At 36.3% G+C, this 26031-nt stretch overlaps 1 protein-coding gene across 1 annotated transcript; it reads left to right on the top strand.

Moving 5' to 3' along the window:
• Positions 1-1622: 1622 nt before the first annotated feature.
• Positions 1623-26006, top strand: LOC121859140 (kelch-like protein 24). Its single transcript, XM_042355867.1, has 10 exons — positions 1623-1758; positions 4353-4529; positions 5524-5634; positions 7628-7817; positions 9982-10070; positions 14993-15557; positions 18200-18308; positions 18788-18909; positions 21838-22047; positions 23791-26006. Exons 2-10 carry the CDS (start codon positions 4356-4358, stop codon positions 24189-24191), a joined length of 1971 nt encoding a protein of 656 aa, XP_042211801.1. The 5' UTR covers positions 1623-1758; positions 4353-4355; the 3' UTR covers positions 24192-26006.
• The last annotated feature ends 25 nt before the right edge of the window (positions 26007-26031 follow it).

Raw genomic sequence — 26031 nt, 5'->3', positions numbered from 1 at the left:
ATCCTTTATTTCTGTTATCATTTTATTTTCAATGGATATCACTGCTAAAGCAGACAGTCTGTCATTCTGATAAACACTGATGTTAAACTGGCGTGTATATTCTTTGTTCCTGCTTGTACTGTTCTGTTGAATGGATAAAACTGGTGTAGGTCTTCCTCTTGCTTTGATTTCAGTCTTTTCATTTAATGTCAGCTGGGAAAAGTTGATGTTTTGCAAATACTTCACTCGATTTTCCATCGTCAAAGGGTAATTAAAGAAAGCACGATTTAACCACACCGTCCACACGTTGTACGAGACTGAGCTGCTTCAAGTGCGGCGGCGGCGCCAATTAATAACAGACATGAATCGTACAGCATTGACAGCAACTATGAAAGTAACTTAAATTTTGGTCTGATTTTAATGAAAATTCACTTAGCAACGTATTGAAAATAATTAAATAACATATAAAATGATATATTTGTTGGTAGTGTATTATTCAGCTGTCTCTCTAAAGGAATCATACGCCTGGCAGTGAGTGTCTGGGGGGACTGCAGCTCTGCAGCCCTATGCACGAGCCGCCACTGGATAAATGTATCAGACCTATGTGAAGTGTTGGAAATGATCCAGAAACTATACCTATGCAATGATCAGAGAATCTTATGAATGTGTTCAACGATTGCAACGTGCGAGGGGAGGATCCCTAAATACAGATTGAAGTGAAGTGGATATACCTCATATCTGTCCAACAGGATGCAGAATGTCTGTTATAATAATCACCAATCTGACTCCTCGCCAATCTTGTATGGCGTCCCCCAAGGTTCCATTCTCGGTCCAGTACTGTTTTTGTTGTACAGTCGTGAACAGAAGTCCTGTCGCCCCTTCTGCTGCTCCACGAACCCTGAGATTCAGACTCATGAATCCGAAGCATTTACGGGCAGAATAATGCACCAGTGTCTACTGCTTCGGGTTCATGAGTCTGAATCTCTTGGTTCGCGGAACAGCACAAGGGGCGACAGGACTTCTGTTCAAGACTGTACATAAACGACATAGTCCACGCCAGCACACTCATAAAATGCAACTTATTTGCAGACGATAGTAATCTCAATGCCAGCAACTCAGACCTCCATTCCTTGATGAGTACTATGAACACTGAACTGACTGAAGTCAGGACCTGAGTAATACGTTGATATTACAGTACAGTACTGTGTTCTTATATATCTTCATATGCATCTTGAAAGAATAAAATCATATCGTTAGAAATATGTATAAAATTTAATTTCATATAAGAAAAAATATCTTTACACACACACACACACACACACACACACACATATACACACACACACATATATATATATATATATATATATATATATATATATATATATATATATATATATATATATATATATATATATATAAATATATATATATGGGCATATATATATATATATATATATATATATATATATATATATATATATATATATATATATATATATATATATATATATATATATATATATATATACATATACACACACTTCTGAGCCTAAGGCGTTGGGTAATGTAGGGTAATTCCATTGCCTGTGTGGGCAAGGAATATCTAGTTACAGTATTCCTTGTGTGTAGGGCTGAGGAGCCTGGAGGGGTCGGCAAGACTGCTAGTGCTGGGCAGGTTTGTCAACAGTGCGTAACAGAGACATAACCGACCACTGAAGCGGCTGACGATAACAAGCCAATCAGTGACAGCGGAGAAGTGTAGAAAGTAAACTAAAGGTACTATAAGTAAAATATAATTTGACTTATTTTAGGTTTTGTGGAAGATTTAATCTCTACAAACAGAAAATGCACGAAACTTCAAAAATACTAAAGTAAACAACCCCAGCAGGTGGTCAGTTTTTAGTGTCAGCCAGTCAGTGTCGCTTGAACTGAATTGTAACAGTTTATTTAGCCAGAAAAACACAGAGTGGATAATAATAACAATATTAACATGGCTGAGCCAGTTGAGAACCTGAGCTCTCTTTGAGGCACCTGATATATACAGTACTATACATTTATCTCAAGGAAGGTCCGACTAATTACCCAAATGTACCCAAATGTAGCCGCAATGAAGTCAAACAATGGTCCTACATGAATAAATCGGATTGCCAATCACTTCTCGACTAGTATTTGGTGTCACAAAGTCAAAAAAAATTGGTAAAGTTAATTTAATCTGAGTTAATAGATCGAGTGCATGTATCTAACCTAACCTTACCTAACCTAACCTAACCTAACCTAACTCAGATTAAATTAAGTTTTCCATTTTTTTGTGACTTCGTGACACCAAATACTATTCGAGAAGTGGTTGGCAGTCCGATTTATTCATGTAAGACCATTATTTGACTTCATTGCGGCTACATTTGGGTACATTTGGGTAATTAGTCGGACCGTTGTCGCTTAGATTATCATAATGCTTGGTTGTTGTGTCAGCTGTAATAGTGTCAGGTTGTTGTCAGCTGGCCATAGGGTCAGTTAATCATAATGTTTGGTTGTTAACAGCTGGCCATAGTGTCTGGTAGTTGTGTCAGAAGCTCATAGTGTCTGGTTGTCTGAGAGCGGTAAAATTTTACTTTCACACAACCATGGAATCTTAGGAATTTCATCTTTGCCATCAACAGCTTAGACAATTCTAAAACACTTTTCGTCTATGGCATTTCCCTTGCCAAACGACTTGTATATACGGGGAGAGGGGGGATCCAAGAGGTGAGATAAGGTTAGGTTAGATCATTTTATGTCATTTGCAAGGGAAATGTCAAAGAAGCAAAGTGTCTTAGAATTGTCTAAACTATTAATTGCAAAGATAAAATTCTTCAGATTCCATGGTTGTGTGAAAGTAAAAGTTTACCGAGAGCAGCACTACCGTCAGAGGTTGTTCGATTTTGGGTAAAATTATCGTTTCGATCATGTGCCTATTTTCCGAAGGTCAGAATCATTCAAAATACATCAAAACCACCGGAAAAACAGAATTTCAACCTAAGTTAACCTAATCTAAATTCACTGCGTGACCGAAATGATGATAATACCCGATTTCATTAATTTTTTCGACAAAATTAGGAAAATGCTCATTCAACTGTAAAAATCTCACACAAGAACCAGTCTGGATTACTGTATATGGGACTGTAGAGGCATGCAAACTCTACCTCTAGAAAGACCTAACATACCTAGAAAGGTGCAAAACAGCACAGAGCAACCCCAATAGTTCCAGAACTATGTCGTCTCAATTATTCCAGGAGACCGAGGGCCTTAGATTTAACAACACCTCAGAAAGGCACAATAAGGCAGATCTCATATGACATTGGGTTGGCTGACTACTGATTAATTGTATGTTTCTGGAGGTGGAGTAAGGGAGGGATGGACCCAGCAAAGTTGCCAGTTATGAATTTTGAGGCTGGCAGTCTGTGCAGATTATAAGTACCCGGGTAGCGTGGACTGTACAAAACAGTATTAAAAAATCATTAGATTAGGTTAGGTTTTTGATTGGTTCAATAAAGAGTTCATTGCCACAATTTGATAGCTGTCATTCAAAAGCATAATAAAGATTGTTATTTTATATTGACCAAAGATTAGCTCCCAAATCATTTCAACATAAACTTAACCACTAATGCTAACCTAACCTAACCTAACACTCCCTAGGTAGCTGCTGACAATATTTGAGGCAGCCTTACTATATGCAAAAACACCAAGGGTACTGTATATTTAAAAAAAAAATAGAGCATAATAATATAGCATGCAAAACTGCAGAAGAACAATGTAGCTCTGGTGCTTAGAGCATTTTGGATATAACAACGAATCCTAGGACGCAGAATAACAGGAGTTAAAGTAGCCAATAACATAACCGTACTTTGTATTTGTCTTATGTCACTTTTGACATACAGTCTCCTCCTGGCCATGGAGAGGCAGTTGAAAATGCCTGGACAAAGGTAAACAGTAGTCTTTTCCTCTGACCCCATGGGTACTGGCCATCCTTGACCATCTCAAGAGAAATATTTCAAGTTTAAAAAGACAGCAGAAAGCTCTCTCCCTTACAGTGTTTGTTAGGTTTACCAAACAGACATCAGGGTTAGAATCCATATCAGGGAGAATGACACTCGCATAAGGCTGAATTTTGCTCGCATTAATTGAATTCCTGGTAGGAATAGGGTTTTTGAATACGAGTGAATTGGCATATGCTGAACTCGCACATATCAAGAACTTATGTATATTAGTTGAGAAAACTGTCAGTCATATTCCAGACTGGTGAAATTATATTTGTTATTTTTTTTTTATAAAGAATAATTCACACAATAATAACTGTAATTGACATATAATCTATCTGTACCCTTTCATTTTAGGTAATGGCAGATAATATACTGCAGCACAGTCAAGTGAATGAAGATGTGGTCACTTTGGTTGCTGAGGGGCGGCAGTTTACATGTCACAGGACCAAGTTGATAGCATCCAGTGACTACTTTAGGGCCATGTTTTCCAATAACTTCACTGAACAGGAAAAAAATACCATAGAACTTCAGGTAATTATTAGCTGCTACAAGCATTACTGAACTAGATGACTCCTGTAATATAGGGTAACTTATTGTTGGGTTTGTTGTCTTTAGACAAGTCCCCAACATCATCCAGGGTTGATTTGTTGAATCCATTTGGATTTACAGTATACTGTACTGTATGCATTTTATGCTGGAAAACAATAGAGTCCAATATCTCTTTACATTATTGCTCAATTTCAATTTCTGAATTTCAATTTCTGATTTACAAGAATACCAATGCCTCTCATGCAACCTTTTCATTACCCTACAAACATTTACAAACTTCCCACCCTCATATACTGTCCTCACATTCCACGTTCCTATTTTAATTTTGTGGTTGTTCATTCTTAAGCTTTTTGTAGTTGTGTTTAATGTCTATGGCTTTGTTTTGCTCTAACTCTTCACACTATTCATACTCAATTTCTGCCCCCTTAGGGTCTTCTGATCACAATCTCATTTCTCTTAAATCATACTGGGCACGACCACCTCCCCAACCCCCCTCTAAACTCCAACTATGGCACTATCGAAGGGCAAACTGGCAATCCTTGCGAGAATTCTTCATCGACTTTCCATTGGATGAATGTTGCTTTTCCACTCGGGAAGCCTCGGTGTGTGCTGACAGCATTGCTGGGGTTATACAGGCCTGCACGGGCTCGTAATACTCATCTTGCCCGTGGTGTCCACCTTTTCTCTGTGGCTGTCGGTCACACTAGAATAACCCGTTATAGTACACCCTCCTTTCCTCACACAGCCAAACCGTGGAATGCTCTGCCTTCTGTGTTTCCTTGCCATACTGTATTTCCATTTTATAAAAAGCTGGTTTTCCACATTCAAATGTGCGATACTTGTTAAATGCTTGAACACCATGAAATTATTTATTTACTATAAAAGACAGCAGTTAGGGGGTAGGTAGGTAATGATTATTAATTAATGTTTTGTATGTGTTCTCACCTTTGTAACTATTGATGCAATATACTTGTAGGGTATAGATGCTGACTGTCTTCTGCTGTTGCTTCGTTATGTGCAGTCTGGGAGTTACGTCATTCCATCTGGCAGTGTTCTTGTCCTGCTTCAAACTGCATCTATGCTTCAAGTAAGTTGTACTTTTAAGGTTACATAACTGATCTCTGATTAATTTGCAAGTCAGAAAGGTACCTGTATGTACATGTAATGGTACTTTGTACAGTAATGGTGTCTGTCCAGACTTTAGACTGTGGTGCACACAGGTAAGTAATCCTATAAAACTGTGAGGTAGACTGATAGAGGCTATTGAAATTTGATGAAATAAAGATTATTTGTCTTTATAAGATAATTTTTTTTTTGTGTTTAGAATTTGTTTCAAGATAAATGAATGGTGTAAGAGGAAACAATTTTTTTTAACGAGTTAAGAGTTGCTTTTTATGGCATGTGGAGCTTCATGACTAACCTGCAATAGAGAACACTATTAGATGACAGGATGCCAGCTCCTCTAGTACATTTACTTAATAAAGTTAAATTTTATTTTGCTTTCCACTAGCACATAGTACTGCTTCACCCTCTCTTTATCATCATCTAGCAACTCCCAATTAACAGCATGCATATAGAAGGGCATTATTTGGCAAGCTTCCTAGTTATTGTAATATTGAATTTATGAATTTTTCCATCCAAACATTTCTACAACCGCATGCTGGAAAACCTATCCACTGATTACATCCGAGACGCTTCCAAAAAAACTTATGAGCTAGTGCTACGTTGTGATTTATTGTGATGAAAAGAACTGTAAAAGATGACACTGATAAATTGTGAAAAAGCTTTAAAGTTCAAGGAATTAATACAAAGTGTGTGAATTATTAATGGAGATTGTGTCATAACTGTATCACTATGTCAAGGGTTACCAACATGATGAAAATTATGGAACTAGAAAATTACATCACCAATTGGTACAGTAATGAAATTTACCAGTTGGCAAGCCTGATGATCCTGTACTGCATGCACAGAGACCTTGTCCAAGACACATCCAGTTATATTTTCTTCTATTGAATGTGTTAAACTGAAATGTGTGTTCTAATTGGTGAATCGTGTAAAAGCAAAACCTTCTTGTATGATCTGAGGAAGTACTGTATACAAAGATATCCATAAATCGAGCATTGGGTTAAGTGTAGCTGCTGCCGATGTCCCATTACAGTATATATCAATCAATTTTGCAAACAATTCTATTATCTGGCAAGGCCCTGGTCCCAAAGTTGCAGAACAAGAGTGTTTCAACCTGTAAACTTTTTTTTTTAAACTTTATTTACTATTTCTACCATTTAATAGTTTTCTACCTGTTCAGTCAGTTGGTCTCTTCTTTGTTAACTTTCATTGTCCAGTACTGTACAGTATTAATAAAGGGGGAAACCAGGGTACTCAGAGAAAGAAAACCTATGATATTTAGTATGGTCACACTGGATAACACCCTTTTCACATGTGACCCAGGCCAAATACTGTACAGTATACAGTACATATGAATTTCTTTCTTTTCTAACCATATACAGTATTTCTCATTACTGTATAAATTTTTTCAATGCATGTTTCTTATCAGTCTCTATGTTTCCATTCATTTATGACACTCCATATTTCATCAAAATATTTTCCACTTCCCCTATTATTATCACTTTATCTCTCGCACTAAAGTTTTCAATACAGCCGTTCAGGTTGTCCTAGAACTTCTTTCCTTCCTCCTTGCTTTTCTCATTTCCTTGTACACATGATCAAAAAAGTATCTGTGTCTAATGATTTCCTAAATGATCATTACACCTATGCCGCAATGTAACCACCAACATGAACCACGCTACACATTGTTAACAAGATTAATCTAATTTCTTCTGAATGTGGATATAATAAAAATACTGTACTTTGGACAAAACAGGAAATGTCACTAGCAAGCAATATTTGGCATTTTTCAATATCCATAATCTGTGGTGTTAGATTGTTTTGCACAAAATATGTACAGATATTTTTTGGATCATGTGCACATAAACACTCACTGTACACAAACTTTCTTTTCTTATATTTAATTTGATGCATAATAAATCACTTCTATATATTCTTTGTAAACCTTATTTCAGTTCATCAACGTACAGAGAGCGTGTGAGCAACAAGTTTTAACAACCCTTTCGTGTGACTCCTGCCTGGAAGTATACTATGTAACCTCTACCCTGGGATTCTCTCACATAGCAACAGCAGCTCTCACAATTGCAGTTTGGCAATTCTCAGAAATCAGAAAGAAGCCACTGTTTCTACAGCTATCTCTTAGTGGTATGTTTCTTCATATTCTCTCTGAAGTGATTACTGTAATTACACATATCCCCCTTTTTACGATGGCATTACATTCCTGAAAACTCATCACGGGTCAAAATATCGTAAATTGGGATCATTATAACATGGGGTTCAATGTGTATGTTCTCAGCCAGTGTGATGCCCACCTGTATCACCTAAAATAAAATTCCTACACTAAGACTACACCTCCAACACAATTAAACAACACTCACCACATTATTAAGAAGAAGCTTGGTCGTCATCACATGTCCCCTTTGAGGATAAGGGGACTCTTGTAGGTGGAGTGGAGGTGTCACTCCCGACTCCCACACTGCTTTATCTCCTGAATCACGGTTTAACTGGGTGCCTTGGCCTTCCCAGACGTTTTCAAATTTACACTGCTCGCTTTAGTCACAAAAACAGAAGAAAAGCACTTGTGACAAAAACAGAGCAAACGATGATAACATAAAAAACAATGATAGTGGCCGACACTGCTCATATCATGTTCACAACAGCAGAGGCAAAGCATTTTACAGTCACAAAAAACATACAAAATCACCTCACAGTAAACAAACTCAATAAGTCATCTGGGTGTTGAGTTTTGGATTTTTTCTCTGTTAAGTTGATTATTTAACAATAATATTTCATGAACCTGACACCAAATGAACCTAACTAATATGGGAATTATTATAAAATTGCATACTGTTCTTGTAAAGGGGTGGGAAATTTCCATTGGATCCAGCCCAGCCACCCACCCTACCGGTACTTCTTAATGCACAACAATTCCCTTTCCACATAATTTTTTTTTATTTTATACTTAAGTAAACTACTGTAATTTGGTCACTTACCGGTATACAAAATAAAGAATAAATTTAACAAAAATAATTGTTTTCTCTATGTATAATTCAAGTCTTAAGTGTGTAAATAAACACGTACCATAACTAACATTACTCAGGATATTATAGTTTTGTTTATTACAGAGCAAAAGAGTAAAATATAAAATACTTTAATGTGGTAGAAATAAAGAAAATATAATATAAAACTATGAAATAAGAAAAATGAAGAGCATAGGTGTGTGTGGCAGGTGAACGTATAAGAAGGCCACTCGGTGCTGTACTGCATGGCTGACTCACCCACCTCCGTCCACAGCACACACACATATACATCTCGGTCAGCTGATTGACTGCCTAACTGAACTGTGACATCATTTAGATGATGGTTTGATTGTGGAAGTAGCTATTTTTTTTACCCAAAAATATGTGCTATTGTATTTTATATGCCATGTATGAAAGCAATTTTTGTTTATAAAGCAGTTATAGTGCTATTGGTGTCAGACACAAATAAATGACTTTAGTTGCTTTCAGATTGTTGGACTAATTAGATTTTTTACCAAAGGAGAAAAGTTGGAATACCTGGAAGATTCAGATACCCTGTACCTGTAGTTGAAATTTGGATAAAATGAATTGTACTGTAAATTAAATAAAGACTGTAACATTGAATTTACCCTAATAGTGGAGATGTTACCGGCATGCATACGGTGGCCCGACATGAATGGGGGAGGTTGTTGGGTGTTACTGGGTTAGTACTGCAGGAACCAAATTTTACCAGGGAGTGCTGACTATTAATTCTGGTGCCCAAGATACTCTGTGGTGCAATGTCTAGTACTTTATACCCAAAATATTGGGGTGCTACAGCACCCTTCCTTCTCACGTTCATGTACTGGGTGGAGTGAGCCAGCGCTCACATTAACAAATACCAGACTGATCAAGCATGGAGCGCAGCATGGCCAGTGTTGTCCATGCGCCCAAATATGACGAGATTTTCCTAGATAATTTTATATAACTCTGCATTTCCCGAGTTATTTTATAATGAATTCCGAGACCATATACATACCGAATTATATGAATTAACGAGATATCGAATACCAAGTTATCTAGGGTTTACTGTATTTCTCTTCCCAGCCAAGCTAACACTTCAGTGATTTACCTGTGCTACACATTGGTAAAAGAATCTTAGTTCTCCATGGTTGGTTGATATGTCATAGTTCCACTGAGCACCTCATATACACAACTGATAAAACAGACTATTATTCTTATAGACTTATAATTTTTAATCTTTTTCTATTCCCACTCTTTGTTCAATGAATTCACCCTGATATTTTCAGAACTGGTAGAATATATTAGCCATCCCGCCCTGAACCCAGGACCAGGTGGAGAATGGACAGTTTGGGAAGCACTAGCAAGTTGGGTTGAGGTAAGATATATTATGAAAGTTCATACATTGGGACATATGAATATTAATGAAAACTTGCATGGAATATGTGAAATAATTAGAACCTTAAAATCAGTAGTACAGAAAGAATTATTGGGTGAAGTTAGTTCTTGGGTGAAGCTAATTTAACATCATGCTACTCCATTTCCCTGTGTTAAAATGGAATCCTGTTAATACATTTTAAAAGCTGAGAAAATTAAATATTTACATCACTGTGTATAAAAGAAAGTCTCTTTCTGAATTATGGATATTAAAATTATGAAAACTTTAATTGTACAGTAATTCTGAAGGCTCTGTTTTTATAATAGAATTAAGTCCAAATACAGTACAGTATATAGAGGGTTCAGCTAATGTAGATATAAGAGTAGAGAAGGTTATGTGTACAGTAAAAAACACATAAATCGTAATGTTTTGCTGTTACAAATTATATGATACAATCTTCATAATACAGTACATTATTTAGTAAAATTTTGGATTATGAGACATTTTTATTGAATATATGTGACGCACATGTCACCATGTGGCTGTGGGATTCGACCACCCACTTCAGTGTAAATAAGTACAATATTATAAGCGTCACGTATCGATTACAGTCAGTTGTAGACTGCACTCTTTGGTGTACTGTGCAAGATTTTAACACCTGTTTTTTCATCATTGCTGAGTGTTTGAGCCATTGTATCTGGTACTGTACTTTAAGATATTTAAATTTTAATTGGGGCCGAAAACAGAAAAGTGCCGTTTTTGTTGTTTTTTTCCTCGGGGGAAGGTGTCCCTCTTATTTTGTAAAATCTCACAATTAATAAAGGTTAGATGGCTTATTATTTAGAATTATTATTATTATTTTTTTTTACTGTAGTACAGCACAACATTTATATTGAAAAAGAAAGGACCATTTTAGTGTTATATATGTACTGTATACTGTACTGCAGCATGTGTCAGTACCTCAATCTTATCTCTACTGGAAATGTGTTACCTTCCTGCATGTATGAGATATATATTCTATCGGTAACTTTAATTAATTCCCTGCTTTGTGAACATCCTTTTATTTAGTTATTTTCTTTCTCATTCAACAGTAGAATATTTTATTATACAGTGGAGTCGAGATAATTCATGAAATACAAATTCACATTTTTTAAATTTTGCAGTCAAATATTGACATAAGAAACCATAAACGATATGGAAATATAATTTCAATGATCTAATATGACTTAGAAATAAAGAACATATAATATAAAACTATAAAATAAGACAAACAAAAAGTGGGAAGTGAATTCTGTGTGGGAGAGGTAGGAAGTGTAGGGCAGGTAGCTGGTTGGACTGAACAAAATACCCCCACCCTACCCTCCCTCTGATCCTGGAAAGTCTCCACTGTGTAACTCCTTTAAAATGAGAGTACAGTATGCAATTTCATTATGATTTCCATATTATTTAGGTTCATTTGGTGCCAGGGTAATGAAACATTATTGTAAGATAATCAATTTTGCCCTCCCAAAAATCCCACACTCAAGCCCAGATGAATTATTGTATAATTAAATTCCTGGTGAATTGTTACTTAGTGTGAACAGCTGACCAGCCAGGCATAATCCAGAGGATGATTACCTATGAGAAAGGAAGGAACTGTTTATGTAATATAGAACTACCTTTTTATAAAATAATTTAGTATTGCTTATTTTCCATGATATTTAGTGTTTATTCAAACAGTTTTGGAACAGATATATATATATATATATATATATATATATATATATATATATATATATATATATATATATATATATATATATATATATATATATATATATATATATATATATATATATATATATATATATATATATATATACACACAGTATAGTCTGCATTTACGCGGTCAATTGAACCCGTGGAGGTCCGCGTAAAAAGAGAAACGCGTAAACGAAATAACAGAACATATGGGATTACTGTAATTGAAATAGAGACTGGGCCGACTCCCAAACTCCACCTTTTCTGACACAATATGTACCTTGTAGTAAAAATAACATCATAATTTTATGATGGTATTGCTACACACATAATATCTAAATAAAAAACTACAAATCTAAAGGTGTTTAACACTTACGTTAGTAGAAGAGATGGGTCGGCACATGTGGATGGCGGCTGGTTCCGAGGCAGAGGGCAGATTAGTTGCCCTCCGGTGAATCACTTTCACTACTTGCAGGGCCTCCTAGACAAACCCCTCAAAGTCCATATCCTCACTGTCACTATCACTGACTTGGGCTGGCTGTGGTTGTGGTGGGTTGTGGGACTAGCATTGATGTTGTCGAGATAGATCTGGATATACGGCTCCATAACTTTCGACAGATGGTTATTAGACACTTCATACCAATGCTTGTCTGGGTCGTTGTCAAGGATGAGCTTAATTTTCTCCCCCAACTCGATGATTTCCTTCACATAATCATGGCTTGGTCCAGGTAATTCAAGGATTTTCTGGGTTGGTGGGGGTCCAGCGGAAGCCATTGTTAGGGGAATAGCGGGCACAAGAGAGAACTGTGTACGCGGACAGAGAACAATGAGACTGGCCCGGCTAGGTCAACGACTTCTGGTGGCAGGGCACGTCATGCTACATTAGACCAATCACAGCTAACGGCGGAGGGAATGCATGGGTGGTAAGGATGCGTAGCCCAATCACAGTCCGATACGTCATTTGACGTCAGCGATAACGTAAGAGCAACCTAATGTACACCCCTCATCGCTTTCCGCGTATGGTCAAGAATGGACCGCGTGAGTAAAAAATGGTGCGGCGCGTCTGGACCTCTCCAGCCACTCGCCGCATAAATGATGAAATTTACCGCGTAATTAAAACATTTCATTCTGGCATGGCACCACGTAAATGACCAAACGCGTAAACAAAAACTGCGTAAATCCAGACTATACAGTACTGTATATATACCATATTATTTTTTATTTTTATTTTTTTTCACCTCTGGAACCTAATTAACTATTTCCTGTTAAATCAATTAAATATAAATTGAGATTTGGGAATTCACAATGTCTTATGGTATCTAACCTTCGAATTATTGTGACTTGTCCGCTTACAAGCCAGTTGAGTGGTCAGTCTGATAATAAGTAGTGGGCATATATGGGCTCTTGAATGTACCTGAATGTGTTTTATTGTCTGCCAAGTCTGAACTTAAAGGAGTTCACACCTGGTGCTGTCACAATATACTTTGGCCGGCTATCCCAAGAGTTAACACCTCTTGCACCAAAGATGTAAAACTCTGATAGTTTTTTCTACTTATAGCTTCTTTAACTTGAGGCTGTGACCTCCAGTGGGACAGCCATCCACTAACTTCAGAAATGTGCATGAGAATTGTGGTGAAATTGCATACTGTCGTGTTAACTGGTTCGAAGGTGGTGGTGTCCAACCACTCGCCCACCCTACCTACCACATAATTGACTTCCCACTCTTAGATTTTCTTATTTTATAGTTTATTTTATTTATTTCTAAATCAAATCGCATTAAAACATTGAAATGATATTTCCAGAACTTTTATGGTTTCTATGTAACAATGGCATGTATGCTGCCATCTTCCAGCTAACTAGCATAATGTGTTATGGTGATTTCTAGATTTGATATTCTCCCCCACACAATACTGGTATACCCCTACACTCTTATTATTTTCTTATCTTGTATCTTTATACACATAATAGTGTACTGTACTGTATTCAGTATTATCTCTATTCATAAAGCACACTAGCACATTATCATGACTTTTCCACAAATTCTGTGGTTACGTAACACACAACAATGGCATTAGCACTGTTGTGTGATAGGTGACTGACATATTTTGGCGTGGTAGAAACTTTACACTTGTAGGGCACTTTTACTACTTATGGTTATTTTTACATTATTTTATGTACTTTAAACACAGATTTAGTATAAAACAGTTGATGATGTAGACAAGGTAACAGTATATTGGAATGAATTGACATACAGTATAATGAAAATTTCTTCCTATGTTTGTTAGTGACCTATATGTGAAATAACAAATATCAGTACACTATAACATATAGTGAGGACCCCCTGTATCTCAAGAGATCAGAAAATATAAATAAAAAAGTCAGTGAAGGCAAGAACAGGATAGTACATAGAATGCATTTAGAGAACTTATGCTAATGATAAAAGTAATACAGGAAATGACTTGATTATTACAGGGGAAATGGACAATCAGATCTTTATTGGTGTATGGAGTGCTTTAATAAATGATATAATCAACCTATAACTAAGTTTATAGGTGTGATGTATTACAGTATAGTACAGGTACCTGTATAATAAATATGGAGCAACGGGTAATCCGCTGGGATACCATTTCTGTAGTTACTGGGATGTTCTCACTTGTTAATTCTTTAACAAAAATATTATTTAAACTTTAATTGATTGTCCATCACAGAACACAAGCTCCCATCATCAAAATACATTTTTATAGTGTCTCAACATTTTTGTGTGTAGCTTTCATCTCTGCCTTTTTATATTTTCTGAAGCTGAATACATTAAGGTGTTCACATCGGTAAGCTCAGCTGCCTCTCCAGTTTATCCAGAGTTTTGAGAGACATTCAGTTAAACAAGACAGTTTGGTATTCTCCACACTCCTGAATTACCTGATGTTTATCCCTCATAGCTCACCATATGGTCTGCATTGGTCTAATTCTTTTGCTTGATTTATGGTACAGTGCTGTACTTCTATTATTAAAGAATTGTCCTGCTAGCCATAATCTGGGTACAGGAAATACTAATAATCAGGTGTGAGCCTTTTACAACAAAAAATTGTTTTCACATACTACTTGGCTTATAGATGTTATTAACTATTTATTGAAAAATAGAAGTACAGTAACTGATCTCAATAACTTTGGTTTCATTCCAACAGGAGAATGAAATTGAGAGAGGTGGCCATCTTCTTCAGCTTTTACTTTGCTTGGACTTCCATACCTTGACAGTAGAGGACATATCAAACATGCTCTTCTACAGTATAATAAGTGATAACAATGAGGTAGTACAGGTGCTAAATGGTTTAAAAAAGTTTAAAATGGATAATGTTTGCTCAAAGGACCCAACAAGCTCCAAAAAGTTTACAGTAGACAGTGAGGATAATATTAAAAAAGAAGGTAATGAACAACAAGAAGATGAGGAACAAAAAGAAGCAAGAGAAATTGTTGAGAAAATAATGAAACAGTCCAAAAGAAAGTTACCTCAAGTCCCATGTGTTGTGGGATTTAGGCAATCTCAGTCACAACAGAAGAAGAAAAAGGCAAAATACAGTGATGATGAAGAATACCATGATTTCAATTTGGCATCCCAAATTAGAAATTTTGATATGGTACCAGTTATATACTCTTTTGATCTAGTCACCAAGAAAATGACAGAGGAAATAGCTTTAACAAAACTCTGTAATGGGCCAGTACGATGTTCTGGATATCAAGTTTGTTCAATAGGTGAGTACAGTATTTAAAAAAAAGAGGAATTAAGTTAAGGTCAACAATAAAATAAGGGAAACTTGGTTTCATGTAAACCACAGTTGTAATGTGCGTGTCCTTGATATTCTGCACACTCGAGCAGATGTACAGTACATAAAAAGAAAATTAACACTAAATATAAGGCAAAGAAGATGCAGAAATGGTTTGTTTTAGAAGTTTCAGATGCAGTAGCTATAGATTTTATCTCAAGGGAAAAGACAGATATAGAGAGATGAATGTGCCATAGTAATTGAGACCTGTGCACATGACAACTTATGAAGAGAGTAAGGGTACGTGCACCCCATTTATTATTTGTAAAAGTGATGTTAATACAATACTGTTTGTGGGAAGATAGGAAACTACAGGTACACCACCGATTTTCCGGGAACTGATGGTCCGGCACCTCCTTTAGTCCGGACAAAATTACGAGAGGGCACTTAACTTCCCTCCCTCCAAGCCAGGATGAAGGTAGTTTTAGGTTTCGAGTTTTTATCTTATTAAATATCACAGACTAAACTTAGCAGAATATAACTTGCATTGCTGGAGTCCTTGTAAGATAGTGATTAATTTGAGTACAAACATCACATAGTTTGCATTAGAGATAAAGATTTTAGTTCTTTAGTGTAGTACATTTGAGTACAAAGTGTGTACAGTAATATGTTGCTCAAAATTATGGCTTTTTCATAATTTACATTTTACATTTGTTTAATTTAAGTTTCTAGCAGTCCATGGTGCTTTAGACACACAGGAGGTGTATAATTAGTGGGTCAGAAATGTATTGTTGAATTATTATTACGTGACCTCGGTTGGTCCGGCAAGGTTTTGGAACCAAGGGTACCGTAAAATTGGTGGTGTACCTGTATCAGAATAAATTTCTCACCAGATGCTAGGAAGGTCCAAGACTCAACAGTTTTCTCCTCCCAAAACAATCTCAATAAAGTCCTTCACTTCGGCTAATGTTGTTTCCCATGCCATCAATGCACTCTTTATGCTATTGATTCATCTCTTGTGGTGCTCCTGTTGGATCAAAAGCCATTTCTAAACCTTTCCTTAACTTGTGTTGTTAATCTGGTCTTGATTATCCTTTCATATATTTTTCCTGCCTGTGATATATGGTTTTAATTTTGTAGTAACACACCAACAGTAAGTCTACTGCACTGTACACATGTAAATTTGAGATGTTTTGCTTTTACTGTACTAGATATTATTTTTATGGGGTTTCAAATGAAAAAGAATATTAAACTTATCATTCAGCATATTATTATTTTCACTCACATCAGATCAAATTCTAAGTTAATAAACTCATCAGTTTTCCCACAGTCAAATCAAAATACCTTGAGGTAGCATCTTGCCACTGCTTCACCAAATGATCCTGTGAGCCATGATAAATAAAACACTGCAGTAATACAGTACTGTATCCTCATTAGCCAAAACAATTAGTGAAGATTGGTTCCAGTTTTGAGAGATTTCCTGGTACAGTATTGAGACAAATTTTATTATCCCCGGAAAAAATCGCATATCTACTGAATTTTTCTGGACATTGGTGAATGTTTCCACTTCTAAGTTACGCATCTGGCACAGAGCACCATTCCTATGGAGGCTTAACTGCAGCCGGACACACCATTAATTGTACAGTGCAGTATACAGTACAAGGGGGGGGATTATTGTAAATAAACAATGTACCACTGTATACACTATACGTACTGTACTCACCAGTAGATGCTGTTGTCTTGAATATGTGATGCAGGCAGGTCAAATGGTGATACAGTATGATGATACAGGATGGCCTGCCTTTGTCCTATACCATCTACTGCCATTGTTGCTAACTGTCACTCTCCTCTTTCTCCATGGAGGGATTGTACACCCACTGAATACTATACAGTATGCATACTATACAGTATGCAGTATACACATGAGCCTATAGTAGACATACACTGTCCACTCAGCTATGTACAGTATTGTACATACTGTACTTTCACAATAACTGAATGTGTAGTACTGTACTGTCCAGTGTACATAACTGAGGCACATTATTTATTTCTTGAGCAGTGTTTATCTACCAGTGATTTGCTAGACCTAATCTGACTTTTCAGAACCAGCTTATTATCACCTTCCAGCAATCATTTGCCCCCTAAAGTTTACAGACACCCCCTTACAGGTTTTGGAGCAGACTAAACTATTCGGGTTAAGCCATTACATCTTTATAAGTTTTGTACTTCTTTGTCCTAGTAGGATAAAGCTCTAGGACTGTAGTGGAACAGAACAAATAGTTTGGAAGATTACACATAATTAAGAAATGGTGTAGTTTAGAGGTCAGTATTTAAATTTTGAAGGTGCTTTAAAGTGCCTTGATCAGGCCAAGGGAAAGGTAAGAATATAAACTACCACTTTAACTAAGGATTTCTTCTTTACACACTAATGGTAAATTGCAAGTACCTGTACAGTAATGTGAAGTATTTCTGTGTGTTATTTCCGTTCTTACCTGTCTGACTCTACCCACTAATGTGTCCCATTTCCTCCCTTTCTTGTGGTTTTTGCATCACATGATTTATGCCACAAAATATCAGCAGACAAATAGTTTTTGCCAATACTGTAATGGTAAATTTATTTTTATTTTACAGGACCAAGTATATATATCCTTGGTGGTGAATATCATCTAGGTCATGGCAACTGGAACAAGTCTCTGTGGAGATACAACACGGCCTCAAAGAAATGGATTGTTGAAAATATGTAAGTTTTATCTAGCATTTGGGAAATACAAATTTTGTCGTAGATTTAGAAATTAAACATTTTAACTAATTTATTAGGTCCAGAATAACTATGATACTTTAATTTATATTACACTTTTCTGAAATTAGAATCATGAGTGTAATGATCAGCATGCTTGCCTTGCAAGAGAGTGAACCCAGGTTCGATCCCCGGGCAGGGTGAAACTATGGATAAGATTCTTTACGCCATTTGCCTCTGTCTACCCCGCAGTAATTGGGGACCTGGATGTTAATCGGTTTGCAGATCATGTTCCGGGGTAATGGTTAGCCAGTGCAGTTGGCGGGTTGTCTGGTCATGCAACTCATTTACTTAAGGTGTAGTTGTTGTGTTGGCAACAGCTTCTACACCTTAAATAAATTCATGCCTAGGTGGCCCTAGGGCCAGCTGCCTCGAACACGAGGGGCAACCATTATATACAGTATTATATTATTCTCTCTTAGGCTGCCCCAGCCTCGGAGACACAACATGGTCTGTGTTGTAGATTCTGTTATTTACCTTCTTGGAGGATTTGGAAGACATCGAGTTGTACAGAGTTCTATGGATGCCTACGATACAGCATTAGGTAAGTACCCAGTTAAGAAGATTGCAACAGCATCGGAGTGTATATTACAGTGCTCGCCTTCTGTTCTAAAGGCTGTTTGGTTCTCACCCAGGGCACCATCCCAGTCAACTCAACCATGATGAGTATCTATGATTAAGGAAGTACAGGCAATTGAATGCAGTGCTGGACACATTGCCTTCTTGTGTACTGAAGGTTTATTATTCATTATGCTGTATACACACAGCTCATAATAGGCCATCAGGTCCATGAAAACTACCTTCACTTAATGTAGAGGAACTTATTGGACTGGTGTAACACTAAAACATACTGCTGAGTGAAATAATTTCAGTATAATACTTTAGATAGGAGATAAAAATAATGATCAAAATTAACAATATTTTGTCTTATATATATATATATATATATATATATATATATATATATATATATATATATATATATATATATATATATATATATATATATATATATATATATATATATATTACACACATACACAGTGACCTCGCGAATCTAACACCTTGTTATGTAATTTCGATAACGAACTGCCTTCCATAAGGATTTCAAGTTTAACGGGTTTCGCCAACCCATCTTCACATGCTGCCACTGACCGCAAATTGTTAGTATCAGTCCGCCAATACATTAATCGGTTCTGAGGTAAATTTACTATTTTAGTAAATATCAAGAAGTTTATACTATTCAATTTTGTGTTTAATATTCAATTTTTTTAGTCATTTTAATAATTATTGAACATAATTTGTTGAAAAGTGATTAGTTTAATGCATCCAGCCTTCTAACACAGCAAACAGGAAGTTGGCCTTTTGTTTCATTTGGAAATATCTTGCTTGAGACTTTCTCAACTAAACGTTTTTTTCTGTGTTTCCAAGCAAATTATTGGTTATTTTGAAATATAATTTACATGACAATATAATGCAGTGCAGTGTTGATTTAAAGAAAATAACTTGAATTACACCAAGAGAGCTAAAATTTATAAGTGAATGTCACAAGTGACTTCTTCCACCCCAATGCCTTCTTTCTTCCTTCCTCCACCCCATTCTAAATCCCATCATCATCATCATCCAGAGCCTTTACATACACACCTCAAAGTAAGTGAACTTTTTACCATTTTTGTTGAATTTAGGAAATTTCGGTGAGCTGGAACCAATTACTCAAAACCCATTGAACAATGGTTTCAAGAATTAACTTTGTTAAATCTAACTTTCTGAACGGGATTATTCGTAACGGAGGGGTCATGTATGCATGTTGTTGTATGTATGTATGTATGTATGTATGTATGTATGCATGTATATATATATATGTATATATATATATATATATATATATATATATATATATATATATATATATATATATATATATATATATATATATATATATATATATACATACTTTAACATCTAATTGGTACAACGAAAGCAGTTGTTAAAGTGAAAATTGTTAATGTGGTGAGTATACTTTTCATGCTAAATGGGTCAATTGGTACCAGCCCTCAGACACTTTCACCCCCTATAAACCTCATAAAAAATTACAACCACTTATTCATGCACATTAATACTGCATGCAGAGTTAATAACTAATAATAACTAACCTTTAGACACTCAATGAACTGCTTAATGAGACTGTTTGTTGTTATCCGAGGCTAGGGAGTGGTGTTAGTGCCTCCCTGCCCCCACACTCGGCTGCTTCCCCAGCACCACCACCAACTGATCCTTCAGTTTCAAAGCCAGTGAAGTTTAGTGGTAAATCATCTAACAGATCACACACAGGTAAATATTGAACATTATCATCAACAGTGCCATCACAGATAAGTGAGTAGGTTACACCACACCCCCTGTTCACATGCTCTGATCACAACAAACCAACCTGCTCGCTGAGGTGACTATTATCTTGCGCTACTGATCGTTATTGTGATGAATCGTTAATTTGAAAGTCGTTAAATTGAAGTATGTACTGTATATACAGTATTATAATTTTTCTTATGTACTTCACTTAGCCTTGCTTCTTTTGAAATGAGGTGTTGTAGGAGAAATTTAAAAATAAGCTATACTGACAGGACAAAATCATGAAGTACAGTGCAGTACTAAGATTGGCAAAAATACTTGAAATTTATAGAATATGGAAATTGAGATATACAGTACTGTACTTTATACCGTACTTTGGTCATGTAATTAGGGATGAGGAGATAATAACAGAAACATTAATGGCCAAAAGTTGAGGGTAGGAAAGCCAGGGGAAAGCAGAGACTGGTATGGACGAATGAAATTAAAAACTGAGTCCTCAGAGAGATGCAAAATCTTGAAGGATCAGTTAAAATAGCCTGAAAATGTTTAGAGTGGGGGATGGTGATTGCCAACCCTCAGATATGAGGATGGTACTTTGATCGATTTCATAATACTGCTCAAGCTGTCTCTGCTTGGCCTTACACTAAGGTTGGCCCGCTCACCTTGGACAAATACAACTTTCCATGAGGAGTACCAATCAAATATATGAAAATTAAAAAATCCAAGAAACTTCCTTATAGTTTTACCCCTTTTGAATTTGGCTGAATGATTAATAAAATTTTGCATGATAAATACTGTGCATGTGTCTCTGCCTGGCATGTGCCTGGCAAAATTTTACCTAAGTTGAAAATGTGTCTTATTTTCTTGCCCACTCTGTAGAACAGTAGCGCACGTGAAGTCTTATCCATGTTTTGAATGTTTTAACATCTTGAGGATTCAAATACTGTATACTGTACTGTATTACATAGTGTGAATTTACTTGCTCCCTCCCTCCCACTCCATATGCTCACAACTTGTATTACAGCCAATCTCTTTCACATGCATCATAAGTAAGTAATAGGTAAATAATAACACTAGATTATCAAGTTAATTTAGGATTATAAAATTTTGTACTTATTTTCCATAGGAGATTGGTTACAGTGTCCAGATATGCCACATTGTATAACCTATGGTGCAGTTTGTGCATTTAAAGGAAGGCTTATGGTATTTACTCGAGAAATGCAGCTGTTGACATATTATCCTTCAATGAAAAAGTGGTCAGCCATACCACTGAGATCCCCAAACAAACAAGGCTATAAGGCAGCCTTGACCTGGAAGAACCATATTTATTTAATAGGTAAGTAAAACTGAATAGAGTACAGGCAGTCCCTGACTTATGAGAGGAATATGTTCCTGGACCCTAATAGTGAGTCAGTTTGTCGAAGTCAGAACAGTGTTAATTCCATAGTTTAGGTTAGGTTAAAGCACAACCCTGTCCATACAAAACAATAATATCCTATACATAACAAATAATGTAAATACTGTAAATAAAGTGATGTTAGACAATATAGAATAATGAAAATAATGTAAGAATGGGGTTTTAATTACAAATTTTGGATGAAGGTATTGGGATCCTGTTCGTAAGTGTGGATGATCTTAAGTCAGGTGGCCATAACTCAGGGACTGCCTGTATACATTTGAATCTTATCGCAGTGTATTTCAATGGGAAATATAGAGTAGGGGGACCACAGCTCCAAAACATACACCAAAATATTCCTAAGACACAATTTTTTCACACCTACAACACCTTTTAGCAAATTATAACTCACCTTGAGCCTGAACAACTGTCTCCTGGACTGCAGTTTTTCAGATTCAAGGTGACTGATGGACTGTTGTGAGAAAACTGCATAGGTGGTGCCTTATACTGGGAGATAGAGCACCTGCTCGTCCTGCTATCTGTTGAGGGTGGGGGAACTACGTGTTTGTCCTCTGATCATCTTTACAGTTTATGATAATAAACATTTAAAGATATAAAGAAGTCAAAAGTACAGAAAATATTTGTACCATTTCCCAAACTTATTTGTAAATTTAAGGCGTTTATTGTAAGGTGTTGTAGATATGCGGAATAGCTGACGCGTTAGCTATTCTGTCTGCGCAGATGCTTCTGCTGAGTTGTGTGCATGACACCTTGGGAGGGAAAAGCAAACTCCTTGATCAGGTGTTAGCCTTGTGCAGCGCCCGAGCAGCCCGAATAGCTAACAACCAATCAGCGATTTCTCCCACTGAAAATGCGCGGATCATGGCCGCTTATGGAGAATATTTTGATTAATATTGAAGAGTTGGAGGGACGTAAGGCAATAAAAAACTGATATAATAATAAAAATACCGGGTAATTCTATATACAGTAGTATATTGGATAGGTCCTAAAACAAAGCGTAAGGCGTGAAAAAATTGAAAAAGATTGCGCCTAGTTGAAATCTGTTTTGGCTCCGTCAGTTTTTGAGTGGGCACTGTTCAATTTCATTAGCTGTAACAATATTGATAATTCCTCAAATATGATTGAAACCTTAATATTACTCATAAGATACTTTAAATAAGGGTGAACAAGTTTATTACAGTTCTGTAAGTGCAAAAACTAAGACTTAAACGAACCTGAAATTCGTCGTGTTTCGTGTACAAATATGCGAACACCTTGCTGCCAGAGAAGTAGCATACAGCTGATCTTGTTGTTACATGTGGTTTCAGAGTCTGGGAGAAATTACCTTTACAACGGGCCCGATTTTTTTTTTTTTAATTCTTATTTATTGTCGATTGATTGACTTTTTTCCTTTTTTGTCTTTCTTAACATTTTCTATATATTTTCTTCACTATTTCTTTCTGTATTGTGTCCAAATAGCAATTCTCCTAATTGTATTGTTTTCTGAAGACTGTGTTGTACAACAGTTATTCTCAAGATGCGGTACAATATTGTATTTTTTAATGACAGTTCGGGAATAGCTAACGTGTTAGCTATTCCGTGCATCTAAAACGCCTTACAATAAACGCCTTTAGTTTCCCTCTAAATATGTATATATAATATTCCTTTTATTTTGTTTTACAGATGAGTTTTCAACTGAAGTTTATAGATTTTCACCAGAAGAAGATAAAAATATCACACGGTTTGGGCGCTTTGTAAATCCACCGGCAAATGTTTGTGTCGTAGATGGAAAAATATACAATTTTAGCTGTGATGACTTGGATGAGAGTAATATTATAGAAATTTTGGATGTTTCTGAGGAAATGCAAGATAGTGTTTTAGATACTTCCTCAGTGAACACAGAAATTTCAAGTCAATTAAGAATTAAGAAAAATGACTCACAACAAATTGATGCTGTTGAAGTTCTTGCTAAAGAAGTATGGAGGGAAAAGGAAGCTGATCTCCACACCTCTACTAACACCATGTGTCTTGCTGAAGCAACATTTTCACTCGGATGTTTCCCACTTTTGAAACTTGGTGATTAATTTTTTTTTCTTTCTAGAAGTGCCATTACTTAATAGTTTAGTATTGTCATTACTGGTATGTTGGAAACTTAGTATGATTAATTTTTTGGGGGACTATACAGGTATCCTTTACACTCCATCATTAAATACCAAAAAGTACATACTGGGATACAGTACAGGTATCCCCTGATTTCTGATCATCCATTTTACGATAATCCGCATTAACATAAATTAGGTTTTAGCACCATATATGCACAGGAAAAGCTTTTCCATCCTCCTTGCAGCTTCACCTACCCACGCACCGCCTCATGGCCACCAGACAAACTACTATACGTGTACAGTCCCGCACTTTGGTAAGATTTTGCTCTGTTTTGGTGACTGAAATGATCAGTGTAACTCTGTAACTTAGAAAATGGTTAGCAAGCATCCTGCTGACTCGGAATCAGATTGATGTCACTGCTCCATCAACAAGAGTTCCCTTAGCCTCGGAGGGGACATGTGATGGCCGGGCTTGTTGTTTATTTTTTTTTTAATTAGTGTAAATTGTTTTTTGTGTTACATGTTTGTGGCCAGTAGTTTCTGACCATGGTTTGGTTACTTTTGGTTTTAATATCCCAAGAGCCCCTTCTTACAGTAAAACAATTACCTTCAAGAATGATATAAACATTGACTAGACCCTGATTGACCAGGAAGTCGATTTTTCTTTGAATTGGGTTGACTCCTCCGAGGAGATGGTTAAATTACAAAGTTATGTCTTCCAGTCCATTTCAGATCATTATTGTCCAGAGGTCACGAAGAGAATTACAGTACGAGATGACTCTCCTTAGTATGATTCATCTTATAAGTTTTCTTAACAGGGATCATGGAAGTACAGTACTGTACTAAACGAGAGTGGTGCAGGTGGCGAATAGACAGTACTAGATCAGAGTACAGTACAGTACTGTTTATGACTGCGTGTAGAGCTGTTGTTTGTTTAATGAGGGTATGCAAAGTTGAATACTACAGATGTCTTAACATTCTGCACTATATCAAGGATTTGAAGAAGACCTTTTGTCATCTTTGCATTCTGAGAAACAGGATTTATTGTATCCGCTTTTAAAGAAACTTGGTCTTGATATCTCAATTTTATTGATATCATATATGATGGTGGTTACAAAAATGTGGATTAAACTGTTTAATTTTCTGTATTGGAGGGCATCTGTACATCTTAACTTGTTCTACATGACATCATAGTAAATATTGGCCACCAAAATAGGGGTACACAGGCCGTTATAGTCATGCCATCATGTATAGTAGCAGAGCTCGGGTTGAAATTAGGTTTTTCTATAATGACAGTAACGAAATGGCTGCCATCGTTAATGGGATGTTTTAAAAATGCCTCAGCTTCCCAAAATCACCAGAACATCATAATCTTTAAGTGTGCCAAGTTACATGCTTTTATGACAAATTGCACAATTCATTGATATTTTTGCGTATATTGCCTGGGCTAATCTTGGCAAGCTTAATGTTGTGTCCTTTCAAGTTGGTGGCACATGACATCGCAAAAAATTTACCTGGGTTTACGTTTTCCATCCCTTTCAAGAAGTAGAATATCTTTATAACATCTGCCCTATTGTGTTTTGTCCAAAGAGGTGTTAGTCCTTAGGCCCTCAGTCTACTTAGATAAATAATCAAGATGCTATAGTGCAGAAATCATCTTAGTTGCTCTGTGTTGCACTCTTTTTTAAGAATACAGTATTACTCCACTTTACGCGGTTTCACTTTCCGCAATTTCTCATTTACGCGGTGCCTCGCCAGAACCAAACTTTCACTTTCCGGGGTGCATCTACTCATATACGCGGGAAGCGGCGCGGGCAGGATG

This window comes from Homarus americanus, unplaced genomic scaffold (assembly GCF_018991925.1).
Source record: "Homarus americanus isolate GMGI-L3 unplaced genomic scaffold, GMGI_Hamer_2.0 scaffold50924, whole genome shotgun sequence".
NCBI classification, from domain to species: Eukaryota; Metazoa; Arthropoda; class Malacostraca; order Decapoda; family Nephropidae; genus Homarus; species Homarus americanus.
This window is presented reverse-complemented; position numbering and strand designations above follow the sequence as displayed.